The sequence below is a fragment of the Clarias gariepinus genome, chromosome 9 (genome assembly GCF_024256425.1).
Source record: "Clarias gariepinus isolate MV-2021 ecotype Netherlands chromosome 9, CGAR_prim_01v2, whole genome shotgun sequence".
Lineage (NCBI taxonomy): Eukaryota > Metazoa > Chordata > Actinopteri > Siluriformes > Clariidae > Clarias > Clarias gariepinus.
Window position 1 is genome coordinate 23,892,517 of NC_071108.1, and position 24,789 is coordinate 23,917,305.

Below are 24,789 nucleotides of genomic sequence, written 5' to 3' on the forward strand. Positions count from 1 at the left end.
AGAGTTGGTAAGGAAGACAATGAGAACAGCTTTGTAACTAGAGGCAACATTATTTTGGAGGGAAAATTGTGATTCTGCGTTGAAAGATGATTAAAATTCAATTCAACCTCAGTGGTTTGATGGTTCCTTACCTTTCATATAGTTTGCCTGTTTAACATTCTAACATATTGAGTGCTATTTCTGTATATAAAGCCAATATCCTCCACAAAATACTAAATGTCTTTAGCATTAATAAAGACTTTAGGCCCTTGATAGTATCAGAGCTCATAAATCCTCCAAAGGCTATGCTGGTGCTGTTAAAATCCTTAATTCCCCGAAATAGCAGTAAGTTGGGGTATTTGCAGGCAGCCCACGTGCCAGCACCCCTCCTCCCACCCATAAAGAGACCTTCCTTCATTAGATGTTCCCCAGGCGGACAAGCTTAATGGAAAAAGCAAGCCGCTTTACAAGTACCTAAAAATCTTTTAACTAAATACATTCAGTTTTGAGAATCTGATCAGGGAATTTACATGCACTTTAGCAATCTGATAATACAAATATTCGTGTCTACATGAATCACGCAAGAATCAGAATTCCGCTAGAGATATTCATCCAAATAATTTGATTAATGATTAAAGCTCAAGTGATTTAAAACTAGGTATTCCTACATACAGGTGGCACAATGCATCCTTTTTTTTTGTAACGCACAAAGTATCACTTGGTCGTGTGCTTTACAAAAATGTGCCTGTCCGTAACCTACTGTAAACTTGTTTCAAACTTTTGAAACCAGTTACTGTGAAATAAACCATTGCAATTAATTAATTATTAAAATGTATATGCCTAATAAATGGAAATTAAATAATAAAGCAGTTTAAAATTCGTGTCAGTTTCTAACCACAAGACCAGTTTAGTTTAAATTTGGTTGAAGGAATATTTCACAAACACACTGGCGCTGAGGCGTTCCCAGCAAACCCAGTAACGCAACTAAAACCACCCATGGTACCACCATCCAGATATGTAATATGCTGTTGCCATTGATGAATGGGGTGGATAAGGTGCAATCAATCTGAAAATGAACAAGCCAACAGCTTTTCTTTTGTCGTTTAATACTTTATTGGTTAGACAAATTGACTTTTTGGATATTTTTACAGTGTTGATGGGGATATAAAGCATATAGTACCCATGCTTCAGAAGCATTTAAAGATCATTTCATGCTACCTCCTGATGTGGTTATGAAGAACTGCCGTTTTGTGTGGTGGGTATGTACTAAAGCACTTTGGACACATGGATAAGGAAAATATCTGTGATCCCGAGGTACTTGGGGGGAAAAAATAATATGCTTTTTCCTGATATGGCTTGTCATAAAGAAGTAGTAAAGTGCTATGTGGAAAGTATGTACTGGGGCGCATTACAAAGATGTGTAAAGTAGGACAGCTACTGTATGCATGACTGCTCGTAAAGTTATTTTGCACTAATTTTGGGACATAAAAAAAGAACACAGAAACAAAAAAGCCACATTTAGAATATAAAGCTTAGGTCAGTAGTTGTGGATAAGATGTACTAATTTTTTATGTATAATTAAGTATATTTTATATTAAGTTTTTTTTTTTTATTTGCTATTCACATCATAACTCCCTAAGATTCCCAAAAGACCCAGCAAGTCCAAATATACAAGAACTAAGTGTTCTTTTATATATATATATATATATATATATATATATATATATATATATATATATATGTATGTATATACTTTTTGTTAACTTCCCACAGGATCACATGAGGCATAATTGGTTGTCTGGAAGTTTGGAAGTTATCTATGTGTAAGTGTTCTGGAGAATGATGCCAGGCGATAAATGGTCTATAATCAATCAATCGGAACTTTGGATATTCGTGTGTTGTGTGTTTTTAGTACTCTTAGTCCCTGACCTAATAAACCAGTCTAAGAATGTGTTTATTGATGGAGACTTTGGATAAGCACATCTGCCAAATCCCATAATTATGAAACACTTGACTGCACTGTAGTTTACTGATGTTTCTATTGCTAACTAAAAAAAACTGTTGCGGGCCGCTACTGATGATGCCAGCATTTTCTAAATATAGAACTGATCTGTGGTCTCATTATTATATGTATTTAAAGTAAAATGAGCTCCCATCCCTCAAACACTATAAAGGATTGTGAATGCATGACTACCGAACATGCATATGGATCTCCCAAGATTGGAACACAGTATAATAGCATGTTTTTGTATAAAACAGTTTCCCCACACTGTAATTTCGGGCTCCTTACATGTTCTAGCATGACCAGTCCCCTGTGTTCACAGTAGAGTTCATGAAGAATAAGGCTTTATCACTTATACATTATATTGTACAGCACAGTGAAATTGTTTGTTTTTTGTTTGTTTTTTTAACATATCCCTGCTGATTATGAAGTCAGTCACTATACAGCATACATGGAGCAGTTCACGGTTAAGGGCCTTATTCAAATTCCCAACGGTAGCAGCTTGACCAACTGATCAGTAACCCGAGCCTTAACCACTGAACCACCAATGTAGACATGGTTTGTCAAATTTGAAGTCAAAGAACTTAAGTGGCCTACACAGAGCCCAGACCTCCAGACCACTGAACACATTTGGAAGGAATTGGAATGCGGACTGTGCCTCAGGCCTTCTCCTTCAACATTAGTGGGTGGCCTTAACAATGCTCATGTTGCTGAATGTACAAATCCTCACAGCCATGTTCTAAAGTCTAATGGAAAGTCTTTTTAGAAGAAAGATTATAACTGAAAAATACATTTATATGTAGGTGTCTACAAAATTTTGGTCATATAGTGTATGTACATTTTGACATTTCTTTAACAGAAGCCGAACAAAAGGACATTTCATTCATTGCAGTTAAATAACATTCTACTGTTTAACAAAATAACATTCTACGGTTAAATCATAGAAGATTGCAGGGCCTTTGGGCCTTTCACATTTTTATTTAGCTATATTTCCTCTATGTTTTTGAGATATTGTAACATTAGTCAACACTTATTTTAAAACTAATCAATAAAAAATCACAAATAATAATTTAAAGTTTTTCAGAATTTAAGTCCAATCAATCTTGTTATTGTCTTTCTGAAAATTGCCAGTTCTATCAGGGGAAAAAAATCTATTGTCGGGAAAAGCAGGTCATTCAGTACAGTCAGATGGTCAGCTGACTTCATTTAATTGTCAGATCATAACTGCCTCCAGGGGCTTGTACTGTGTAAATGATGGGTGCATCGCTTCATGCACTTCCCATCTTGTCCTCACGCACCCAAGGCCTGAAATAAGGTCAATCTGGGTTCATCAGAGAAGCCTTTCCTCTGTTACCCTCATTAACAAGTGTTTTTTCTTATGGCCACACAGGTTGTTAGTCCCAGTCTTCTGTGTGTGTGTTGGAGGGATGTTCTTATTTTCACTATTAAACAAGGCTGGGATTTCTACTGTCCTTTTTTTCCCTTTAAACAATGCACCTTCACCGAGTGTTCACCAATCACAGTCATTCATGATTTTTTTTTCTTCCCTTGACCACATTTCTTCCATCAAGTTGACAGTTCAGCACCATCCTTTTAAGAATGTGCTGGACTGTTTTTAATTCAGTTCCAGTAATTTCATCAATATCCTTAGTTGTTTGCTTGATGCAGACCAGTAATTTGTCTCTTCTGAAACACAGTAACATCTTTTTCACATCCACAGGATTTGTCTTTCAAAATTGTTGTTTAAGTTAATCACTGCATCAGTTAGGGTTAAAAGAATGTTAGCATTTTAACAAATTGAATCACTGCAATAATTATCTAATCAGGCTCTTTGCTTATTGGCTCATCCAAACAGCAACATTTTCTTGGCCAGGCAGTGTAAATTAATAACGAAAAAAATAATTTAAAAAAAGTCTCTATTTTTTCTTTTTTTTTAACACTTACCAAAGAAAGGAGATAATATGCCGAAGCTTTTGTCAGTTAAAAATTTAGGAGGGTGGTGATTTCTTGCTAAAACTTGTCATTACAGAAAATTCTGTCAGCACGTGAACTGACCTCACATAGGAAGAGTATCCTTTTACCTGAACCCTGAACCTCATGCGATTGCCTGATCATGCATAAGGCTGCAGGCACATGCCTCATATTTTCCAGTATTGGAAAAAGTTAGAATAGAAGGTAATAGGTTGTCTCCTCTTTTTTAATAGTTATTTTAATTCATTACATTTTGGTTCATTTGTATACATTTTATTTTTTCCGATTTTACTTTATCTATTAAGGGTTATGTTATGCAACATTGCCTTTTATATACATGCAATAATTCGTAGTGTGTTTAAAATAGCATGTCTCTTGTCATGCTGTCATAAATTTGAAGTATCATTGCTCATAACAGCATAAAGAAGACACCTGTATTAAGTACTGCTGTCATTATTTTTACTAATCTGCCTCCATTTACAACATTCTAATGTCTCTCTTAGAGTTTGTTAGTCATAAAGCAGTTATCCATGCTGCAGTATTTTTTTTTTCCACAGATCAAATTAGTGGCGACGAAGGGAATGCCAAATAATAAAGTCAGATTATAGCTAAACAAAACAAAGGAAAATCCATGACATCATTTAAAATGTGCGGTTGAGTATTACTGACTAGTATGAACCACTTCTTTGTGGTGTTACTGTCTCTTATTTTATAACGAGTAGATCTTCAATCCTTCTCCCGAACAAACCTACAAGCAGTCTTTTACCTGCCTGAATGGGGACACACCCAATAGGTATATTTTGTACTTGAAGTAGGCATGGGACAAAAGCACCTAGTGAGTGAACAAGAATAAATGTTAATGTCTTATTTACCAAAAGCAGTAGCCATGACAACACACAATGCATAATTGAGTCACCAGTGAAGAACTGCACTCTTTCTTTGACATGTACACACAAGTTAAGCTAGAGCATGTTTCTTCCACTGTGCCGTTTCTCATCATTCGCTATGATGATTTGGAGCGTGTGAGATCCTCAGATGAAAAATCTATTCATTCTGCACCTGCATGCCTGTAGTTACTGTAAAATAGAAAGGAGTAGGATTGTGCTGTTGGTGTTAGAGTATAAAGATATATGTTGATCTGTGTGTGTCATGTTGTTATGGTGGAACTGTTTGCATTGAAAATCAGTAATTGTTTAACTAGGTAATTCAGCTAAACCATATTTTATTCCTTCCACTTTTGGTCAAATAAACTAAGCCAATAATTTTCTTTTTGAAAAAAGGTGAAAAATCCTGAAACTCAAGATCTGAATACATAGTCTATAGATGAATTGTCCTTTATGCGCATAATTAAGCTTGTTCATATTCACTAACAGATGATGAGAATGGAAAAGTGATTGTACCACTGATGTTTACCTTTAATTCCCCCGAGTGTGCTAAAGAGTGTACTCAACTGAAGGCAGAACATGTAAAAGTAATCATAATTAAGTACTCACTCATAATTTTCAGAATGATGTGACTTAATCAACATTAAAGGTCTGGAGGTGTGCCTGAAAAAGCAATCTGAGCCAATTGTCAGCATATAATCGCCAGAAAAACGATCCTCAGTGTAATGTTAAAAAAATAAGGCGCCAAGAAATAAGACGCTTATGCAGTAGAGTGGTTGAGAGACTCCAAATCATTATACATGTCTAGCAAGAATAGATGATGGACGAAGCTAAAGTAAATTTATGAATTATTAGTCAACAAAACAAAGACAATTTAATCTTTCTAGTTTTGATACACTTTGAGTTATCTCACTTGATGAACCCTGACTTTACAGACATCATTTGAACAAAATGCTTTGTTGAGACCATAAAAACGTGTGTATAAACTCTTAGAAGTTTTTTGCAAACTCACGAATAGTCAACCCCTAAAGAGCTGTATAAAAGTCACTATTTACAAGAGATACAGTAGAGGCACATGCAGGAACATGTCATGTCACATCATATGCTGTTTATCTTGGCAACTCTTGGGGGACATTTCTCCAGGCATTTCAGCATGTTGATTGTCATGGTCACATTCCTACTGTGGCCTATTGTGAAAGCAGGTACAGTTGTGCTATGTCCTGGTATTTTTTGTTGTTTCAGATGATGTAGGTGTTATAAGATGGTACTTTGTCAACAATGATATGTAAATGTAAGGGTGAAACAAAGCCACCTAATGTCCTAAGTGATGTTTTTTGCCACATGTTCTGGATAATGCACCCTCTGTAAAGTCAACTGTATTGTTGTCTGCTTCACCTCTTTCTTTTTTTCAAAAGATTGTTAAACCTGTAGTGACAAGTTGATATATTCTTTATAAACATCCTACAGTATGATACAATTTAGTGAATTCCCCACATCAAGGATAGGGCCCATATGCCTGGTCTTCAGCTGCCCAATTTCAGTGAACCTGCACGTACAGAAGCATCAGTTGACTTTAATTATTTAAACTTTATTATTTTTATTTAATAAATTATTATTTTAGATAATTGCCACATAATGTTGCTTACTAACTAAAGAAACTGGATGCATCATTTCATGCGATTCCCTTCTTATCCTGACACGCCCATCTGACGTAAACCTGGACTCATCAGAATACAGCTTTTTGCATTGCTTCAAAGTCCAATCTTTATGCTCCTTAGCAAACTTTCTAGCCTTGTTTTCTCATTAGCCTAATTTTATTTGTTTGTTTGTTTGTTTGTTTGTTTGTTTGTTTTTTTAATGGCCCCATAGCTGATTCTTGTTCTCCTTTGAAGTCTTGTTGCACTGTGCGTGTGGAAATGCTCTTTCTTTGGCTACTAAACATACTGTAGCATTTATTTCTGCTGTTAATATTTTTTACAGTACAACTTCACCAAACATTTAAGTGACCTTTGATCATAGTCATGCAGAGTTCAGACGGTTCAGCACTATTCTTCCTGGTAGTCATAATGCATTGTGCAGACCTCATCATATTAGCCTAATTCATTTTAATGTTTTCTTTGCTTGATGCCGGCCAATAATTTAAGCATTCAGAAATGGTGACTTTTTTGGGCCAGACAGTGTGCTGGATATATCTGGCCCAAGTTTCATGGTATAAGCTTCAGAGCCCTCATGACCCTACACAGAATAAAAATCAGTATAAAAAGCAATTACTGTAGGTAGCAGCAAATTATCTCATGGACCTGAAACAACACTTTTTTTCTTCTTTTTTTTTTGCGAGAACACGCCAAATACAGTATATCTGCAATATACTGGTGCTAATATGGCAAAGATTTAATGTTGTTATTTTTTTGCACATGTTCAAATTGTAGCCTCATCTACTCAAACGTTTTCACACACTTTACTTAGCGGAAATGTGCTTACTCTAAGCAAAATCTGCCACATGACACAAAGAACAGCAGAAGTTAGAAGTTGAGGAAATTGGTTTTCATTGGCTGTTTCAGATAGTACATCACGTAATATCCACACGTGCACACACACACACACACACACACACACACGCATGCTAAAAACCCTTATGCTGTATTCAGGCACCATTTCCTCACTGATCCAGCCCAGGCTAAAGAAATAAACACAGAGGTTGGAAAGTTCATATTCAGTAGTGGAGAATGTAGGTTTAAAAACACATAGGAAGTTATAGTAAGATACATTGATCAGCCTGTTCATGTAAGTTTGGATTGTATACAAGTCTCAAGCATGTGCATCAATTTTAAAGCTTAAATATAAATAAATTCTAAAAACTTAATATTTCATTATATACACAATATTTCACTGGTATGAGTTGTCAAACTGACCTAAACACTTCTTGAGTCAAAAAAGGATGCATGAGTTGTGATGCACTGCTCTTAATACATTCAGTCAGTCTGTTTCTGTATCAGCAACAAACTACCTCTGATTATTCTGTTAGCAGATATTGGATAGGACTTGTGCCAAAGTACTTTGAATGTTTTCCCTTTTCTTAAAAATGCCATTCAACTGCCAATAGCACTTACTTAAGCGTCTCGAAGGAAAAATGGACACGTCAGCTTGGTCGACACTCTTAAGGGGAATTTTTTTTTTCCCTTATGCCATTAAATGCATTCCCTTGAATGGTGGAAAATGGCAAGCTCATATTCATTTTCCATGATCCTTTCTTTATTTTTTTTTTCTTGTTACGTCAATCAAATCACAAAGCGCGGCATATGTATTTAGTTTTGTCAGGCTGCCAAGTTTTTGGCGTTTGCTTCTAGGTGTTGATGTCTCACCAACAAGGGAATATGTTTTAAAGTCACTTTGGTACGAAAGAAAAGTATAACAACAAATCATAGTTGGCACTGATGTTTACACTCACACTGTCTCCTGGTTCCAGCTGTGGAGCCTCCCAGAACAAGGTGTGCTTTGTTTATGCATGTTTGGGTTCAGGTCTACTGGTTTTAATGTGCTGAACCAAAGGACAGTATTGAGAGTAGTGTTGCTAATAAGCTAAGCATCAAGTAGAACGGATTCGAGAAATTGTCCTTTACTTCTTGATACCAAAAACAGACTTAAATGCTGTATCAGGAGTATTTTAGGATGATCCAGCACATGTATCTTTCTTAAAAAAGATAATTATCTACACAGTTTATACACAAATCCTTAAATTCAACATGTCCAGCTGTAGCCAAACATTGTCTAACAACCTCTCATATGTACTGTAGTGAGCATCACTAGTGGCAGCATCCTCTGTACGACTTCTTAGATGATGCCATTAAATTTGTCTGCCTCGTGATGCCGTTGTCACTCTTGGCCATCCAGACCTAGGCCATTAAGCAGTGGAACCAGGTGTTCAGAATCTGTTCCAGAGCTGTTCCTGGCAACGTCTGCTTGCATTGCACCAAGTGAAAGCGTTCCGATGGCACTCTCTCTGCTAGCTTTGTCGAAACAGGGCATGTCGGTGTGAAGATAAAATGTCCTAGACAAATGGAGTGTTTTCCTTACTTTTGATACCAAAACCTGTCAGCTGGACAGAATCTCTTGGCAAACGTCATGCACATGCTGGGAAGATGTGAATTAGGTAATCCAAAATGAAGTAACGCTCTACTGAGCATGATGGTAATTTTAGCTTACCCGTGTTCTTAATGTTACAAGACAAACAAAATTAGGGATTAGATCTCAGGTTTTTGCAATTTTTTACAGTGCAGTGTTTCTTTTTTTCCATGAATATGTATTGTTTAATGTATACAAACAGTGTAAATAATTTCTGTTAATTTTTGAACAGAGAAATAGAGAAGATGTATTCTTGATTTTTTTTCGTATTTCATCTCATGTCAGTTGTGCCTTTATTTGAGGCTTAATTTATAAGTTCTTTTATATGATTTTAAATAATGTGGTATCCTGTTTTTAAAGCTCTCCGTGTGTTCTGTAAAACAGCGTGTTTCTCAGGGCAAGAATAGGATTTCAGTGACACATCTAAAATATGAGCACCATGTGTCCAGAGAGCACAAGCATGATGTTTTTCTTCAATGGAATGGATGACTTATTCCACTCTTCCTTTAGAGGCAATGTTTTTCCCCAAACTTTAAAAAAAGAAAAATCACAAAAAGAAAGAAGATGACACACAGCAGAAGCCAAATGCCTTCCGATAAATCAGTGCCCATCACATTTTGCTGCACGATCATCCCTCACATGATTGGTCACTTTAGGATTTGTGTTCGTGTCAAACCGTTGCTTTAAATCTTCTAAATGTAAGAAACAGATGGGTTGCAGGGATCATCTGGCATGGTGCTACATTTGAGTCATCTAGACTATACAGTATATTGTAAGTTATGCAGTGTTACACGTGATGTGGCAGTTGAATTTATTCTCATCTTCCTTTTTATTGTGAATGACTGCAGCTTAAGAATATCAGCCAAAGTGTGTGTTTTAACAAAATATTAAGCAGGTCAAAGATCTGTCCTATAGTAAGTAACATCCTGTCTGCACAAGCAGCTCATGGGAAAGAAAAGGAGCCAACACAGTAAATTCATGATCATTCAGCAGAGAGGTTTTTCATATATCCACAATAAAACTTAATATACAGTATACAGTTATTTACCAGAGAACTGGGATTTTCAAGTTGTCACCCCCAGATTCCAAGAGCATTGAAGACAGGATTTAGTGTATAGTAATCACATTTAAACACAAGTACTTGCCTTTAAGCCCCAACTCATTCAGAGGTATAAAATGTGGACAGAATTATAAAATGGTGTGTTTTTATGCTTTGCTATAAAATGTAATACAAGGCAACTAGAGATGTATTTTTGCAAAGTGTGCTTGTTTAAAAGTAACAGTGGATGCTGTGCAGCTGGCAAAGGAAGTAACAGTACAAATGGCAAACTATTAATTTTACTGGGATAAAAAGGGAAAAAAGCAACAAAAGACCAACCATTTTCACACTATAGCACTACATGGGATCTAAATGAAGATACGAGAGTTGGAGCATACGAGAATAACTGCTACTGTAAGAGCAAAAATTATTCCAAAAAAACTGAACAAAGTAGCACAAAGAATACAGATAATAAAGATTCAACTGTGGAAGAACAATGGTGTGATACTAAACAAAGTAAAGAGTGACTTAAAACTTACTCATCTTCTACAGTATACTGCTTTATCCTGTATTCAGGGTTGCAGGGGGCCTGGAACCTATCCCAGGCTGAGGGCACGAGACAGGGTACACACTGGACAGAGTGCCAATCCATTGCAGGGCACAGGCATACAATACACTACTGCCAATTTTGGGAACGCCAATTATCCTAATCTGCAGGTCTTTGGGCTGTGGGTGGAAACCGGATTACTTGAAGGAAACCCAACTAACATGGGAAGAACATGCAAACTCCATGCACACAGAGATGGGAATTGAGCCTGGCCAGGAATCGAACCTGGATCCTGGAGATGCAAGTCAATAGTGCTAACTACTACACCACTGTGCCACCTTAAATATTAAACCTCTAAAACGTTACTAGTGTACATAAACTCATCATCTCTTATTTTTTTACCCAGACAAAGATTCTATTTAATTTGGATTTTCTTATATCAACACAGGGCAATTTTTTACATACAGGATAAAAAATGTGCATACACCCATTTATATTATTAATTTAGTTCTTAAATGTCATTTTATTTGCCAAGCTCAAGGCCTCAACCGCTTTCTGTTAGTGATCATGACTTACTACAGCTGGTAACTTCTCTGTGTTAACACAAAGTGTCTACTGGCAGCACTCATTGGACTGATTAAAACACACACTCTACTAACACAGTATGATGGGGCTAGGGCAAGGTGCTTAGTGCAGATTTAAGAAAGAGAATGGTAGACACAGATTTATTGCATCACACATAAGTTTATTTCGTTAAACTGAATCTTAGCTTGAGATTGGATTAGTCAGTACTGCTTCTCACTGGAGCCATTATCACCCAGTGTGCTTAAATCCAAGGTCAGAATCATGCACAACTGAAAGATACCTCTGTGCAATTCTAGTGGAACTTCGAAGTGGTGCCCAAGTCCATAGCTACAGTATGTCTGAGATCTCAGTAGTGATAGTAGTATTAAATCCTCTGTGTGTTTTATTCATCCTTCAGACCTGCTGTCATCAGGCACCCATATATGGAAATATGGGATAAAAGTATGTGGCAAAAAATGTGTAGACACATGACCATCGCACACATGTGTTGGTCTTTTCCAGACTGTTCCCACCAAATTAGAAGGACATAATTCTACAGAATGTTAGTGTAAATCCTATATCAGGATTGCTCTTCACTGGAACTACAGTAAGGGACCCAAACCTATTCCAGGCTTATTGTGCTCCTTTAAACAAATCAAGCTTTGTTAATGCATGAGTTAATGTATCATACTGTACATCAATCTTATATCGTTTCTTTGCACTGACATTCACAGACAGCTGGGAACATGAAGAGGTCAACCAGGGTAAACCCTGCATATGGGTGTGAGATGGGTGTCTGTATACTTTTGCCGACATAGTGTACTAGCCAGTTCCTTACTGTTTACTCCAAAATGTAGTCATTATATTATTACCTAAATAAATTCTTCTTTGATTTTTGACTAAATTCCTTATTGCTAATTTACAGTCATAAACACATTTTGTAAAATGTAATTTTAAATGCTTATTAAATAAAGTTTCACACTTTGCTCAAGCTGTTTTCATGCAGTAATTTCTAACCTTGCAAGTTAGTTACAGTATAGCAACACTTTTTACACAAACAGTAGTTAATTTGAAAAATTTGCCTGACTTTTTCTGCGACTAAGAAAATACATAGATGTTAAAAGGACTGAGCTGGCTTGATTTATAAGCTTTTATTGTGTGTAATTTGTTTATAGGGTTCAAAAAGGTATTTTTCAATTTTTTTAGACCTTTTCACTTACAAAAAAATGATCTGAGAAAATATCTGTTTCAAGCTTTCATTAAAAACGTCAGAGCACATTGACACGGGAAAAAAACAGTAGCTGGGAACCACTGTAGTACAGTGAGTAACTTACTGTCACGCCCTCCCTTGTTATTGTTTTTTTTTTTTTTTTTAACTGGGTAAATTCTTTCATGTTAAAGCATCTGGCTGTTCAGACATTAATTCAGGAGTTGCAAAACCCGGAGAATCCACAAAAAGAGGGCCCTTTCTGTTTTCCGCTATGTATGGTTTAATGTGCGAAAAAACACATCTGGTTTTTAAATGTTGCTGACTGGCTGAACGATATTTCCACAGACATCTCAGCAGAACATTTAAACACGTTTTATTTCCTTCAGAACAAATGTTTCCTGTACTCGAGATGAAATGGATTATAAATTTGGTGCACTCAGAATGACTCCTTTGTGATATTTCTGATAAACCTGTGGCAAAACTATGACCAGCATAAAGTGCTTGTTTTATTGCCAACCTTATTGCTGAAGAAGGCTGTGCATTATTCTCTAGTGCGGACATCTTAAAAAGTTCTTCAGATTGTTTTCCCAATAAGATGCTGTGGCTAAATCAATTATTTTTATGGAATATATATTCATCTCAGGTTTTGTATCTAAAAAGTATTTTTTCCACAAATATTCAACAAAGAAAAAAATACAGCACAGCACAGAGATACATAATTTTCCACCTGAAGGAGGCCGTGTTGGGTACAAAGCTCCGTACTTGGGCGGAGGACTGATGGAAAATCCACGTTCTCTGCAGAAACTCATGAGCTCATTGATTTGGCAAGAGTCTACAGGGCTGAATGGTGGCATTAATCATGCCTAATGAGCTATAACATGTTCTTCATAGGTGAACCACAACAGAATAACCTTTTTAAGATTTATTTTAACAAGTGTGACGTGGCTGTTTAGTGCATATACCTGAAACAGTGAGTTAATGTAAGGGATAAATAGATTGACCTGATTTGGTGCTTTATTGATAAGATGTCATTGCTGTCTAGGAGGTATGGGTAAGATAAAGCATTTAATTAAAATATGCTTAGCTGTACTTGTTCTTTAAAGTTAGACATGCTTCCCAATAGACTTTTGCTAGGAAGGAAGCCACAGTTACGTCACTGTTAATTGCTGCATACCTGGTGGTCTTATAAATTTTATGCTGCCTCCAAAAAGCATGAACTAATAACAAGTGACAGAAGAATTTACAAAACACAGAAGTAACCCGAAGCTATCACATCAAGCTTATAACTAGGCAAAGTCAATTCCTGGAAAAATTGTGAAGTAGTGGTTCAGTGGCACACCACTTTTTCTGTGCAAAAATATTAAAAACGGCTAATTTCTTGGTTAAGTGGTTAGAAAGATGCAGTACATGTCTGTGTGTGAGTTTTATGGAAGTGGCTTAGGCCACTCGCTGTAGCTGCCCCTTCTCCTATATGTGAAACTCACAGGCACAGCGAATGTATAAAGCATAAACCAGCCCAGTCCGGAAATGGGAAAAAAAGGAATGTTGGAAAAACTGTTGCTTGGATTTCTAAGAGGAGTGAGTGGGTCATGACTGGAATTAATTCTCAGTTTTTGCAACCCAAAATAACAATAAGAATAGAAACACTTACAAACTTTTTGTTAGCTTGCATTATGCCCTGCTAGCACCAGGTACCCATGTTACTTCTATTAGTCCATTAAATGCAGAAAGAGGTAGACGTAATTTTTTGCAGACAGCATGGTTCCTGCTGACAATGATGCCCTATATTATATATCGTATATCTTAACTAATCGTTTGTAATGTAAAGTACCATAACATGGTTAAATGCTTAAATCGGATTGGTCACAAAGTGTACGTGTATTATTTTTTTAAATATAAAACTGTGCAAATAGTTCCAGCTGTAGCATGTACATTAATATTAATGTGCTGTTGCTTCAGTAACAGTTCATTTGGAGGGGCTTATATCATGAACATTTTTTAATGATCTAATACTAATAAATAAATGTTGTTGTTTAATGAAGTACTTCTTACAATCCTTGACATGGTACGTTTTGTGGGAGACATATATTTTTACATCCATAGAATGTTAAATCCAACTACAAACTGTAAAAATGTGCAACGTTTTTTTTTTTTTTTTTTTTTAATTCAACATTTTATCACATTTTATGAGATGAGGAAATGATGAGATGAAGAAATGATCTAAAAAATAATATAACTGTTTGGAACAGATTAGTTCCAAAACTACAAACGTCAGCAAAATAATTTCAGACATTTATGAAGTACCAAACTGTACACTTAATTATTTCCAGTTGGTCTCACAGCACCGTTTCTCTTGTTCAATCTCTCAAAAAGACCATTACGTAAGCCTGTCTGTCAAACTTTCCACAGAGGTTTAAAAGAATGTGTGCTTATTCCAGTCTTTCTGTTCGTGTCCTTAAAGCCCCTTGGAAACTGGGTATCCACCTTATTATGCAGTACTGCTCCCATTAAACTCCATCAGCAAATTCGAACACTCTGTCTAGGAAAGGTCATGCTCTGCTAACGTAAGTGCAAACTAATGATAACTGTATGAACGAGACTTAAAACGTTTTTGGCAGTAACAGCATGAGCTTTTATAGATAAAATCACTTCTAAAAATTTAAGTCAGATGAACATGTTTCCTTAACCCTGTTACGATCTTCGTCACCCCTACAGTATGTTGTGGTTTCACTGTTGGTGTATTGATCACCTGTTCATTCAGTTTGTCAGTTCAATCTGATTTTCAAAGTTTTTATTATTATTATTATTCAATCTGGCACTCTTGTATTATGAAGTCACTTTAGTAACATTTCCATCACTGCCTGGAGTTCAGTTAGTTTTGCCAGCCCTTAGGCAACAAACTATTAGCTACAATTTTTTCTAAGTGTTTATATGTGTGTAAAATGCGCAGTTAAAGTCAGATGGAAGTGTTTACCTAACCTTTTTATGATTGATTGTAGCCCTTCCAGCCCTGTAGTTTCAGTATTTCTGCATAATTTCAATTTCTGAAGTGAGAAACTGGAGAATAGTTCCTGACATAAACATATGTTTACTTTTTAGTGCCAGGCACTACCTAATGGTAGGATTTTGGACATATGTTCTGAGTTACATGAAAGCAATTATTCCATGCTTGTATGTTTCATATTAGCTCCTTATTGTTGTAGACCCCAAGGGTCCCTGCTGTGTGGAAATGCCCCCATTTTCCTTCATCGTCATCTTGCATGAACACACTTTACTGGAATGATTTCAGCCACCTCCTAGACTGGGGTCTTAGCACCACCTCCATCTGTTTGTTGAGAAATGAGCATCTACCCAACCAGACTCAGTGGACCATATAATTAAAAGCTTATGGTTAAACATTGCCACTGATACACACATCTACGTGCTGCCCATCATCAAATTTTCTTCTGATTGTAAAATTGCCAACTATTGTTTACCCAGACTAATACTGTAGCTATGCTTGCACAGAGTAACTGTCAGATTTAATGGAGGATCTAATATATTTGAGCCTGAGATTTAGGTATATTGTTTCTAATTTAGCACAAGTCTACACACACACACACACACACACACACACACACACACACACACACATCCTTCCCACTCTCCATTTTCTCCTTTGTCCATCATATTTTAGTAGGTATGCATGATTAATAGTGTCTTTTAAGCATCTTCCTTTTGTTGTTGTTGTTGTTTGGTAAAAAACACTGCAGCTGTCCTGATCATTCCAATGTGAAACTTTGAGCTTATAAAGCACAAACAGTACAAATATGAAAGCCAACCATTCAGTTCATGTTTCAATATTTGTCAATATTTATATAAAATGTGCCCCTCATTTATATATTCTAATTCTGTAACTGGTCTTCTGAACATTTATTTCAAAGTGTCATCACTATCCATGTCTGGATGCAAATGAGTCGCATGTGATCAGATTACTCAGATCGTTATTAATACATCACAGCTGATGGACATCATTCACTAGGCTTTTAAACACATGTCTTAAGATCCAAGATACTTTTGCCAGAGAAATTGAATACAAGCCTGTTGTAAGACCCTTTAGTACAAGCATTTCTATATGAGAAAGTGGGCACTAGAACATGTAAAAAGCTGCAGTTTGGTGAGTGTAAATGGATTTCACTGTAGCTCGGTTGGTAATTGGGTTAATTATTTGTTGTGGCATAAGCTTTCCGATCAGTATGTATACACTGCACTGGTAAACCGGTCACTAGTATACTCACATTTGTTTCAGAACCATCAGTATGTTTATGATTCTGTGTGAGAGGGTGGGTGTCTGGGTGTGTGTTGGGCAATTTTATTCAAGTTATGTCACCAGAAACTCTTTATGACTCATTTGTTGCTTAACCACTTTAATAAATCACACTGGCCTGAAAAGCGTTTCTAGTGCATGAAAGTATTTTCATCAGTTATGTGTTTTGCAGTTATTCTGTCATAGTTTTCTCCTGGCATACGGTCAGTGTTTTTTTTTTTTGTTTTTTTTTGTCATGGATGTAGTTTCGCAGATGGAATGACACAAACATGGCTAAGGATTTGGTTACAGTCTTAACTTACATAAGTAACAAACATACTTCAACTTGTTTTCATACAATACATGCTGAGCTTTTCCACATAGCTTAATAAAAATCTAGTTTCTAAATGATTTTGTAAAAGTGTTTTGTATATTTTAAAGGTGGTCCTTTTCTTCTTTCCAATCTTTTGTAAGGGATCAGTAAGAATGTTTTATGGAACATGGAACCATCCTCTGTTCTCCCTACGCAACCGCTGTCTCTCTCTCTTTCCCATACACACACACACACACAAATCTATTTTTGTCACCCTAAAGGACAACTCAAATGTCAACCATTACAACCATATTCTACAATAGCTGCTTTCCTTGACATTTGATCCCTTATTAATTCCATGGACAAGTGTTAAAAACTTTACGGTTGGCACATTTTACATTACACTGTTGAAAATATAAGAATACAAAGAAAGCCCAAACTTTTAACCAGCATGGTTAACTTGTCAACATGATTTAGATTTTGTTTCAATTTTTTTAGGTTTTGAGCGATTTTCAGGGGATACCGTCCTGTGATTCTGGCCTTATATGTTGTAGAAGCAATGCTGATATCTGCACATCGTTGCTTCTCATCTTCTTTCAGTTCCTGCAATCTCTTCTGGTGGCCAATTAGAGCTTGATGGCCATAAGCTGGAGTTGGGTTCCCATGTTATAAGTTATAATATGTAAGTGAGCTACAAAATGTTCTGTTGCTTGATACAGCTGTTGGAACAACTGTCAGGCACGCTGAGATTTTCTTTTTGTCAGCAACATGAGGAACTGCTTGCTTATAAATATTATGCTGCTAGTTTGGTTAAGTAGTGTTCCTTCACCATACTACAGCTTCCACCAGTGGACTTGGAATACAGGGTCGAGGGTGGCCTGGAGCCTATTCTAGGGGACTTGGGGCACGAGGCGGGGTACACCATGGACAGGGTGCCAATCCATCACAAATATCTGTACATAGACACACACACACACACATTCACATGTTCATTCACACACTGCAGGCAATTTGGGAATGTCAGTTAGCCTTATCTGCATGTCTTTGGATTGGAACATGCTACCTCCATGCACACAGACCCGACTCAGGAATCGAACCCTCGACCCTGGAGGTGCAAGGCAACAGTCCTAACCTCTAAGCCACTGTGACAAACCAAGAAGTTAGCAGCAGATTCTTTGAATCCTTCTATAAATCATGGTATGGGGATCCCATGGATTAGGCTTGGTTGTCTAGCACATCCCACAGATGCTCAATCGGACTGAGATCTGAGGAATTTGAAAGCCAAGTCAACACCTTGAACTCTATGACATGTTCCTCAAACTCTTTCTGAACAATTGAACAAATGCAGTGTGGGCTGGGTGCATTACTGTATCTTGCTGAAAGAGGATGCCAGTACTATGAAAGGGTGCGATAAACATTATTTCTGTAGTCCATGTCTTATGCTCTCAGGCCCCTTGTAGGCACTTTCATTGCTGGCCAGGTGTAAAGCTGCAATGCAATGTGTTCTGTCATCTTTTTATCATAGCCAGATCACTGTAGCTTGTTCAGTCTCTTGTCAGTTCAGAACTCGACTACTGGAACTTGCTTCTAGTAGGTCTGCCCCTGTACCACATTCATCTACGGCAGTTGATCCAGAATGCAGCACCATGACTTTTTTTCAACTTTTCTAAATCTCCAATACCACTCCATCCATACACACCCTCTACTGGCCTTTTGTAGCTGTGCGCATCAGATTAAAATCCCTGATGTTTGCCTAGAAGACCAAAAATGGACCAGCATTACACCCAGCTCTGCATAACATTCCCTCTGATCAGCTAGCAATGCTGGTCCCTCAGTCTCTCACACGTATCAAGGTAGTGTATGAGAAAGACTTCATTCACCTTTTTGTAGATATCTACTTAAATTAACCAAATTTGAAAAAAGGATATTTGTTTTTGACTGCTTGTATTTTTAGTCAGCAAGTTAATAAACTAGCATCAGAATTTATTTATTTATAGAGACATCAAACCACTTCTGTAAGTCGCTCTGAATAATGCTGTACTGTAAATGTAATTTTAAATTGCACCAAAAGGACTATTATCCTCTTTTCCACCCAATCAGTGACCTTTGGGAGCCCACGACCCTGCTGCTGATGCCTCTGGTTGACCTTTCTTGAATCACTTTTGCCTGATAAAAATCACTGCACACTCAGACACCTCACTTTTTGTCTGACCCTGTTGTCTGGCCATCACAAGTTGGCTCTTGACAAAGTCAGTTAGATTCATATGATTGATTTTTCCTGCTTCCAGTTCAGGAGATTGAGAACAGACTGTTTGCTTGCTGCCCAATACATCCCAGCTCTTAAAAGGTGCAATTTTAATGTGATTATCTGTGTTATTAATTTGGTAGTCTTCATTTTGTGGCTAATCTGTGTTTTATTAAGTACTTTGTTTTTACACCATGTGCTTAAATATGCCCGGGCTCTGCAACAAGCTCCTTAAGATAACCAAACTAAGATCACATGTACTTTATGTCTTTGACACTTCGGTAAAATTTATAGACTTGTTTGTTTGAAAGACTTGAATACAAGTGAGAGCACTTTTATTTGGATTATGTGTCTTATTTGCTCTGTCCAGGATAATTATCCTCTAGACATAATAATAATAAACAGAAAAATTCAGTTTGTCATCTGACAGCTCCAAGTTCAAGCGTATAAGTTTTTCCATGGATGCATTGTTTGTGACCGCTTCATCACATTAGTTATAAAACCTGTTCTCTATGTATTCAATATTCGTAAATATCAAAGAAACAATAAATGAACTAACAGTCTCCATACTCCTTGTGTAGGTTTTTTTTTCCTACACGTTGGCCTTTCTGTCATTTTGGTAAGATTTAATATTGGTTGCAGCACTTTTGCTCATCCCTATATTTCTTTATGAGTTTTAATCTGGTCTTCGGACTCTTACTGCTCATGAGTGGTTTGTGTCTTGTGGTATTGAGTGGTTTTTTTTTTTTCCCCAAAAAAATTCTTGTATTGTCTTTGCCCAATGTTTGAGCTATATCCCTGATGAACAAAAACTCTCTTTAGTCAGCCTCAAAATGGCTTGATTTTCTCCCATACAGTAAATAGCTCTTGGTTTTTCATGTTGCTTTGTCCTTCCTTTATGCCATGGACTAGAACTTACTTGCACTTCTCGTACTTGCCTGTGTGTGACACTTACAGTGGTATGAAAAAGTGTTTTTGCCCCCTTACATTTTTCATATTTTTTGCATGTTTGTCACACTTTAATCTATCAGATCATCAAACAAATTTAAACATTTGTCAAGGATAACACAAGTAAACATATCATGCACAACAAAATCCGAAACTACACAGCCTTGTGTGAAAAGTGTTTTCCCCTCCTGTTAAAACATAACTCTGCTTTATCACACCTGATATAAAAATAATAAAAATTAAAATGCAGATTCTCGTCTGCCAACTGGTCTCTCACTCCAGACTATAAACCTGTTCTGTTTTTGGACACATCCCACACCTTTTTCCACTTCTAACATCAGTAATTGTATACCTTAAGGGCATGTTACCTCTTGCTGCTATTTACAGAGATGATCCCATCCTGTAGAAGCAACCATAGGACACAAACAAACAAGCAAACTCTCATGCACTGGACTGCTTTTAACTTATTGTAAAACCCCGTATTTGGCATGGCAATCCATATAAATAAAAGAAGATTTTGTCTGTACATTGGTCAGAACTCGCTCTTATAATTATATTGAAAATAATTCAGTCCAATTCTGTCAGAGCAAGAATTTGTAACAGCATCACACAAAACTGGCTGGACAGAGTTTAGTATAATCGTAGTATTTGGGTATCTGCCTAAAGGTAAACCTGTACCATAAATAAAATCAAAATGATGAGGAGAAGTGAAGTTATCAAGAGTTATGTGCCAGATTTAATAATCTACTTTTTAAAAAAGCTACTGATAAACTACTTGCTCAATGTAAACAAATACCTGTACCAATAGATATTAATTAGAAAAGCTAAACTAAATATTTTACTGTGATTACGTAATATTTTCACTGCTGAAATAACAGCGATGAAGTACATATAAAAACACACTGGAGTTGTTTAATGGTGTAGTGGTTAACACTGTCGCCATGCACTTCCAGGGTCTGTGTTCGATTCCCGGCCAGGCTCGATTTCCGTCTCTGTGTACATGGAGTTTGCATGTTCTCCCCATACTTGATGGGTTTCCTTCAGGTACTCCGGTGTTCTCCCACAATCCAAAGACATGTAGGTTAGGTTGATTGGTGTTCCCAAATTGTGTGTGCCCTGTGATGGATTGGCACCCTGTCCAGGGTGTACCCCGCCTCGTGCCCTAAGTCTCCTGGGATAGGCTCCAGGTCCCCGCGACCCTGAATACAGGATAAAGCGGTATAGAAGATGAGTGAGTGAGTTGTTTAATGACAAACTTGATTTTTATTCAATCTACTTTTTTTTTATTTCTAATCTATGATTCACTCTTTGATTACCGAACAGGTAGTGTATTCCGATGGCAACAACTTGGCCTAAAAAGGCATAAAAAACTTTTTCATATCATCTTTTTTGCATTGATTGTAATAAGATGAAATGACTGTATATTCAAAATAAGGTAAATTTTGTACAATTTCTTAATATTTAGCCGTCACACCAAACAATTTTTTCATCTTTTTCATAGACAGACGTATGCGTGGTCTTCAACCTGAAATATTAATATCACTGATTAAAAAAAAGCTGATCAGCTTATTCTTAGTTTCAACTTCTTTTTTTTTTTTTTACTATTTCTGCAAATACTTTATGCTGCGCTGTGTGTGACAGATCCGAGTAAAACACCGGGTTCGTCAGCTTACAAGTATTTGCATTTGTAACATTTTTTCTTATACCCACTAGAGACATAATTAATGACAGTGTTTTGTGAGTTTGTTTTTCAAACAGCAGAAATGTCTCATGTCATGTACCAGGTATTATTCATACATGATGTTGCATAAATTCTAATTCTGGTAAAATGTAAATATTGATACATTTTTCTGTCTTTGTTTAATTTTTCAGGAATTTATTTGTTTGATATGACGTATATCGACTCTGCCTATCCAGCTACTGACAGCATAATAGAGACTGAGCAGAGAGCCAATCAAATGAACAATCTTCTCCGAGTTATCTCTGACCTTCAAGTGTCCTGTAACTACGGTCAGTCACGTTTTGTTATAAAATTTATTCTGTACTTTGATGGGTAGTTAAATGTGAAGTGTGATTGATCACAACAGACCATCAGTAATGCCAGCATAAGGGAAAGTATTAAGAAAAATAAAGTGAAAAAAATAATACTTTTATTATACTGGCTCCTAGTTCAGTATGTATCAGTACCAAATCTGTGTAGAGAAAAGGAAAAAATCATCTAAGCCCAAAAGTCAAGTTAAAGCTTTTAAGGTTTTTTTTATGACATTCTTATTTTTTAATCAAAATAATAAGCATAATTGGTTATTACATGCAATCAAATTGCTGTACAACAAAGTCCTTTATTCTTTAAAACCTGCTGGATCCAGCTGGGCATTGAGTCAAAAAGACATCTGCAGTCCTTTAGTGTCACTTGTTTAATCCATGCCTGCTTGATTGATTCCTAAAGCTCATGTAGTGTATAGGAGACAGTTTCTAGTCTGCTGCTGCCTTCTTCACCATTTGGCCCACAGTTTTCTATTGGGTTTAGATCTGAAGATGACCCAGGCCATGACTTCAGTCTTCAAATGAATACCATTAATTTTTTCGGGAAAAATACTAATAAAAAAAAAAGAAAACCAATGAACCGTCCACCAAACATGAACAGTCATTTATTAACAAGTGTTTTCCACTCACTTTCCACTCACACAGGGTATATGGAACGAGAAGATTTCAATCCCAAAATCAATTTGTCAAAGTCACTTAACTAATATTTCAGCTTATACTGTAACACATCACCTTCAAGCACAATCTGTTCATTCAGGGCCTAAAATATCTTACCTCTTAACAGGTGTTAATGTAACAATATACAGTAGTTACAAGACAATGTACTGTAATACACTTTCCCCGTTGATTAGTTAAAAGCAGAAAAAATGGGCAAGCATAAGGACCTAAAGAAACTTTGACGAGAGCCAAATTGAGATTCCTAGACCACTGGCTTCTTCAAAGCAGCTCATAATTTTTATGAATGTGTTATTAATTTGTGGTGTTAATGTTATGGCTGGTCAGTGTATAAATGTCTACATTGAAAATCTATTGTTAAAAATACCATACTATGATCGTGAAATAATTATTGCATTTTTTCACGTTGAAAACATTCCAATACTCTAAACAATATGAATACATAGCCAAATGTAACAATTAGGCAGCAACTTACCTAGATCTGTAGTATTTAGTGTTTCCATTATACGCTAATATTCCCTGCGCGAGACTGTTTATTTCGCGCACAACTTTCAAGTTTGTGTTGCTTTGTGCAAATATCATATAATTTGAATACCATAAAATTTAACATACACACTGTTTTTTCCCTTTTGGCAGATCACTTGCTGACATTGCCACATGTACAGAAGTACCTGATGTCAGTGCGCTACATTGAGGAACTGCAAAAGTTTGTGGAGGATGATAATTACACGTAAGTTTTGATCTCAAACAGTGTTTTCCCCAAATGTCTTTCCCCAGTACATAAAAATGCTCATTATTTCATCCAGTTTGACAGTGTTGTGTGATCTGTTATGGATGGAGCAGCTTTTTTGCATGAAGGATCATAATGTACTTACGGTGTGAGAGACTCAAGTTTATTGGTTATGTGTGAAGGTTATAAATACAAATATAGTCATGTATTTATTTGTGTCTTATAGATTTTCTTGCAGAAAGTGAGATTAAGTTCTTATGAACAGATTAATATTTTTAAAGCCTAACTTACATATGATGAATATAAACTTGTTTATAAAATATGATCCCAATCTGGATATCTCCAAAGTTTTTATCAAGATGTCAGTTATATACTGTACCTATTCTCTTTAAAGTCAGCACGTTTTTCCATTAGACAGAGTAAAAATATTTATCATGAATTGATATTTTCAACAAATTATAAAAATATGAATTTAAAAAGAGTTATTGTTAAGAGTAAAAGAGATTGAAGTATTGTACATGCATAGAGATGGAACATTTTAGTCTAAACTATAAAGATGAACAGTGGAATGGTTCACTGCAACTAGAGTGATTAAGGCCTTTAAAAACAGACAATTGGCTTGTTCAGTATTATTTATGGTTCTCACAGTTAGCCACATCCAAAGATCCTGTAGGAGCAACAAACATGATTTGTTTTTAACCATAGCACTAAAGGATACATATATTCAGATTTAAATTGCTATGGAGCACAGCTGGTTTCTTTGGAAATGAAAGGTATTAACTTTTTTTTCACTAAACCTTTGTGACTATTACTGCAACATTTTCAATATTAACCAACAGTAATGTGGTTGTACTTGACATCAACCACCTGGCAGTATAAAATGGCAAGTGCTGTTGAGTTGGACAAACAAATTGTAAAAGTGGGTGGATTCTCCAATGTCCATGTTGCATACAACAATAAAGCTAATTCACAAGACTGTGCACACAATAATGCTGATTCTGGGTAAAAAGACACAATACTAGCTGATGTTACTGATGGGCCCTCCATGACTACTACTCTGCTCAGATCAGAATGAATGTCCCAAATGAATGGCACTCCACATAACTATGTCCACTAACAGCAACCCTATCAAACTAGGGTGTTTGCAATTGGTCAGGGTCTACTGTAAGTGTGTCACTGTACACAAAATATTTGTAAACCACTTACATTAGTAAGGTTTTACAAATGAAGTG

The 24,789-nt window shown here is 36.3% G+C and overlaps 1 protein-coding gene across 1 annotated transcript in view; it reads left to right on the forward strand.

Moving 5' to 3' along the window:
• The window catches only part of ralgps1 (Ral GEF with PH domain and SH3 binding motif 1), a 120,215-nt gene that overhangs the window by 78,632 nt on the left and 16,794 nt on the right, over window positions 1-24,789 (forward strand). The window contains exons 9-10 of the mRNA XM_053503553.1: window positions 21,982-22,119; window positions 23,464-23,557. Of these exons, the coding sequence (XP_053359528.1) occupies window positions 21,982-22,119; window positions 23,464-23,557 (232 nt within the window). The remainder of the gene's footprint in view (window positions 1-21,981; window positions 22,120-23,463; window positions 23,558-24,789) is intronic.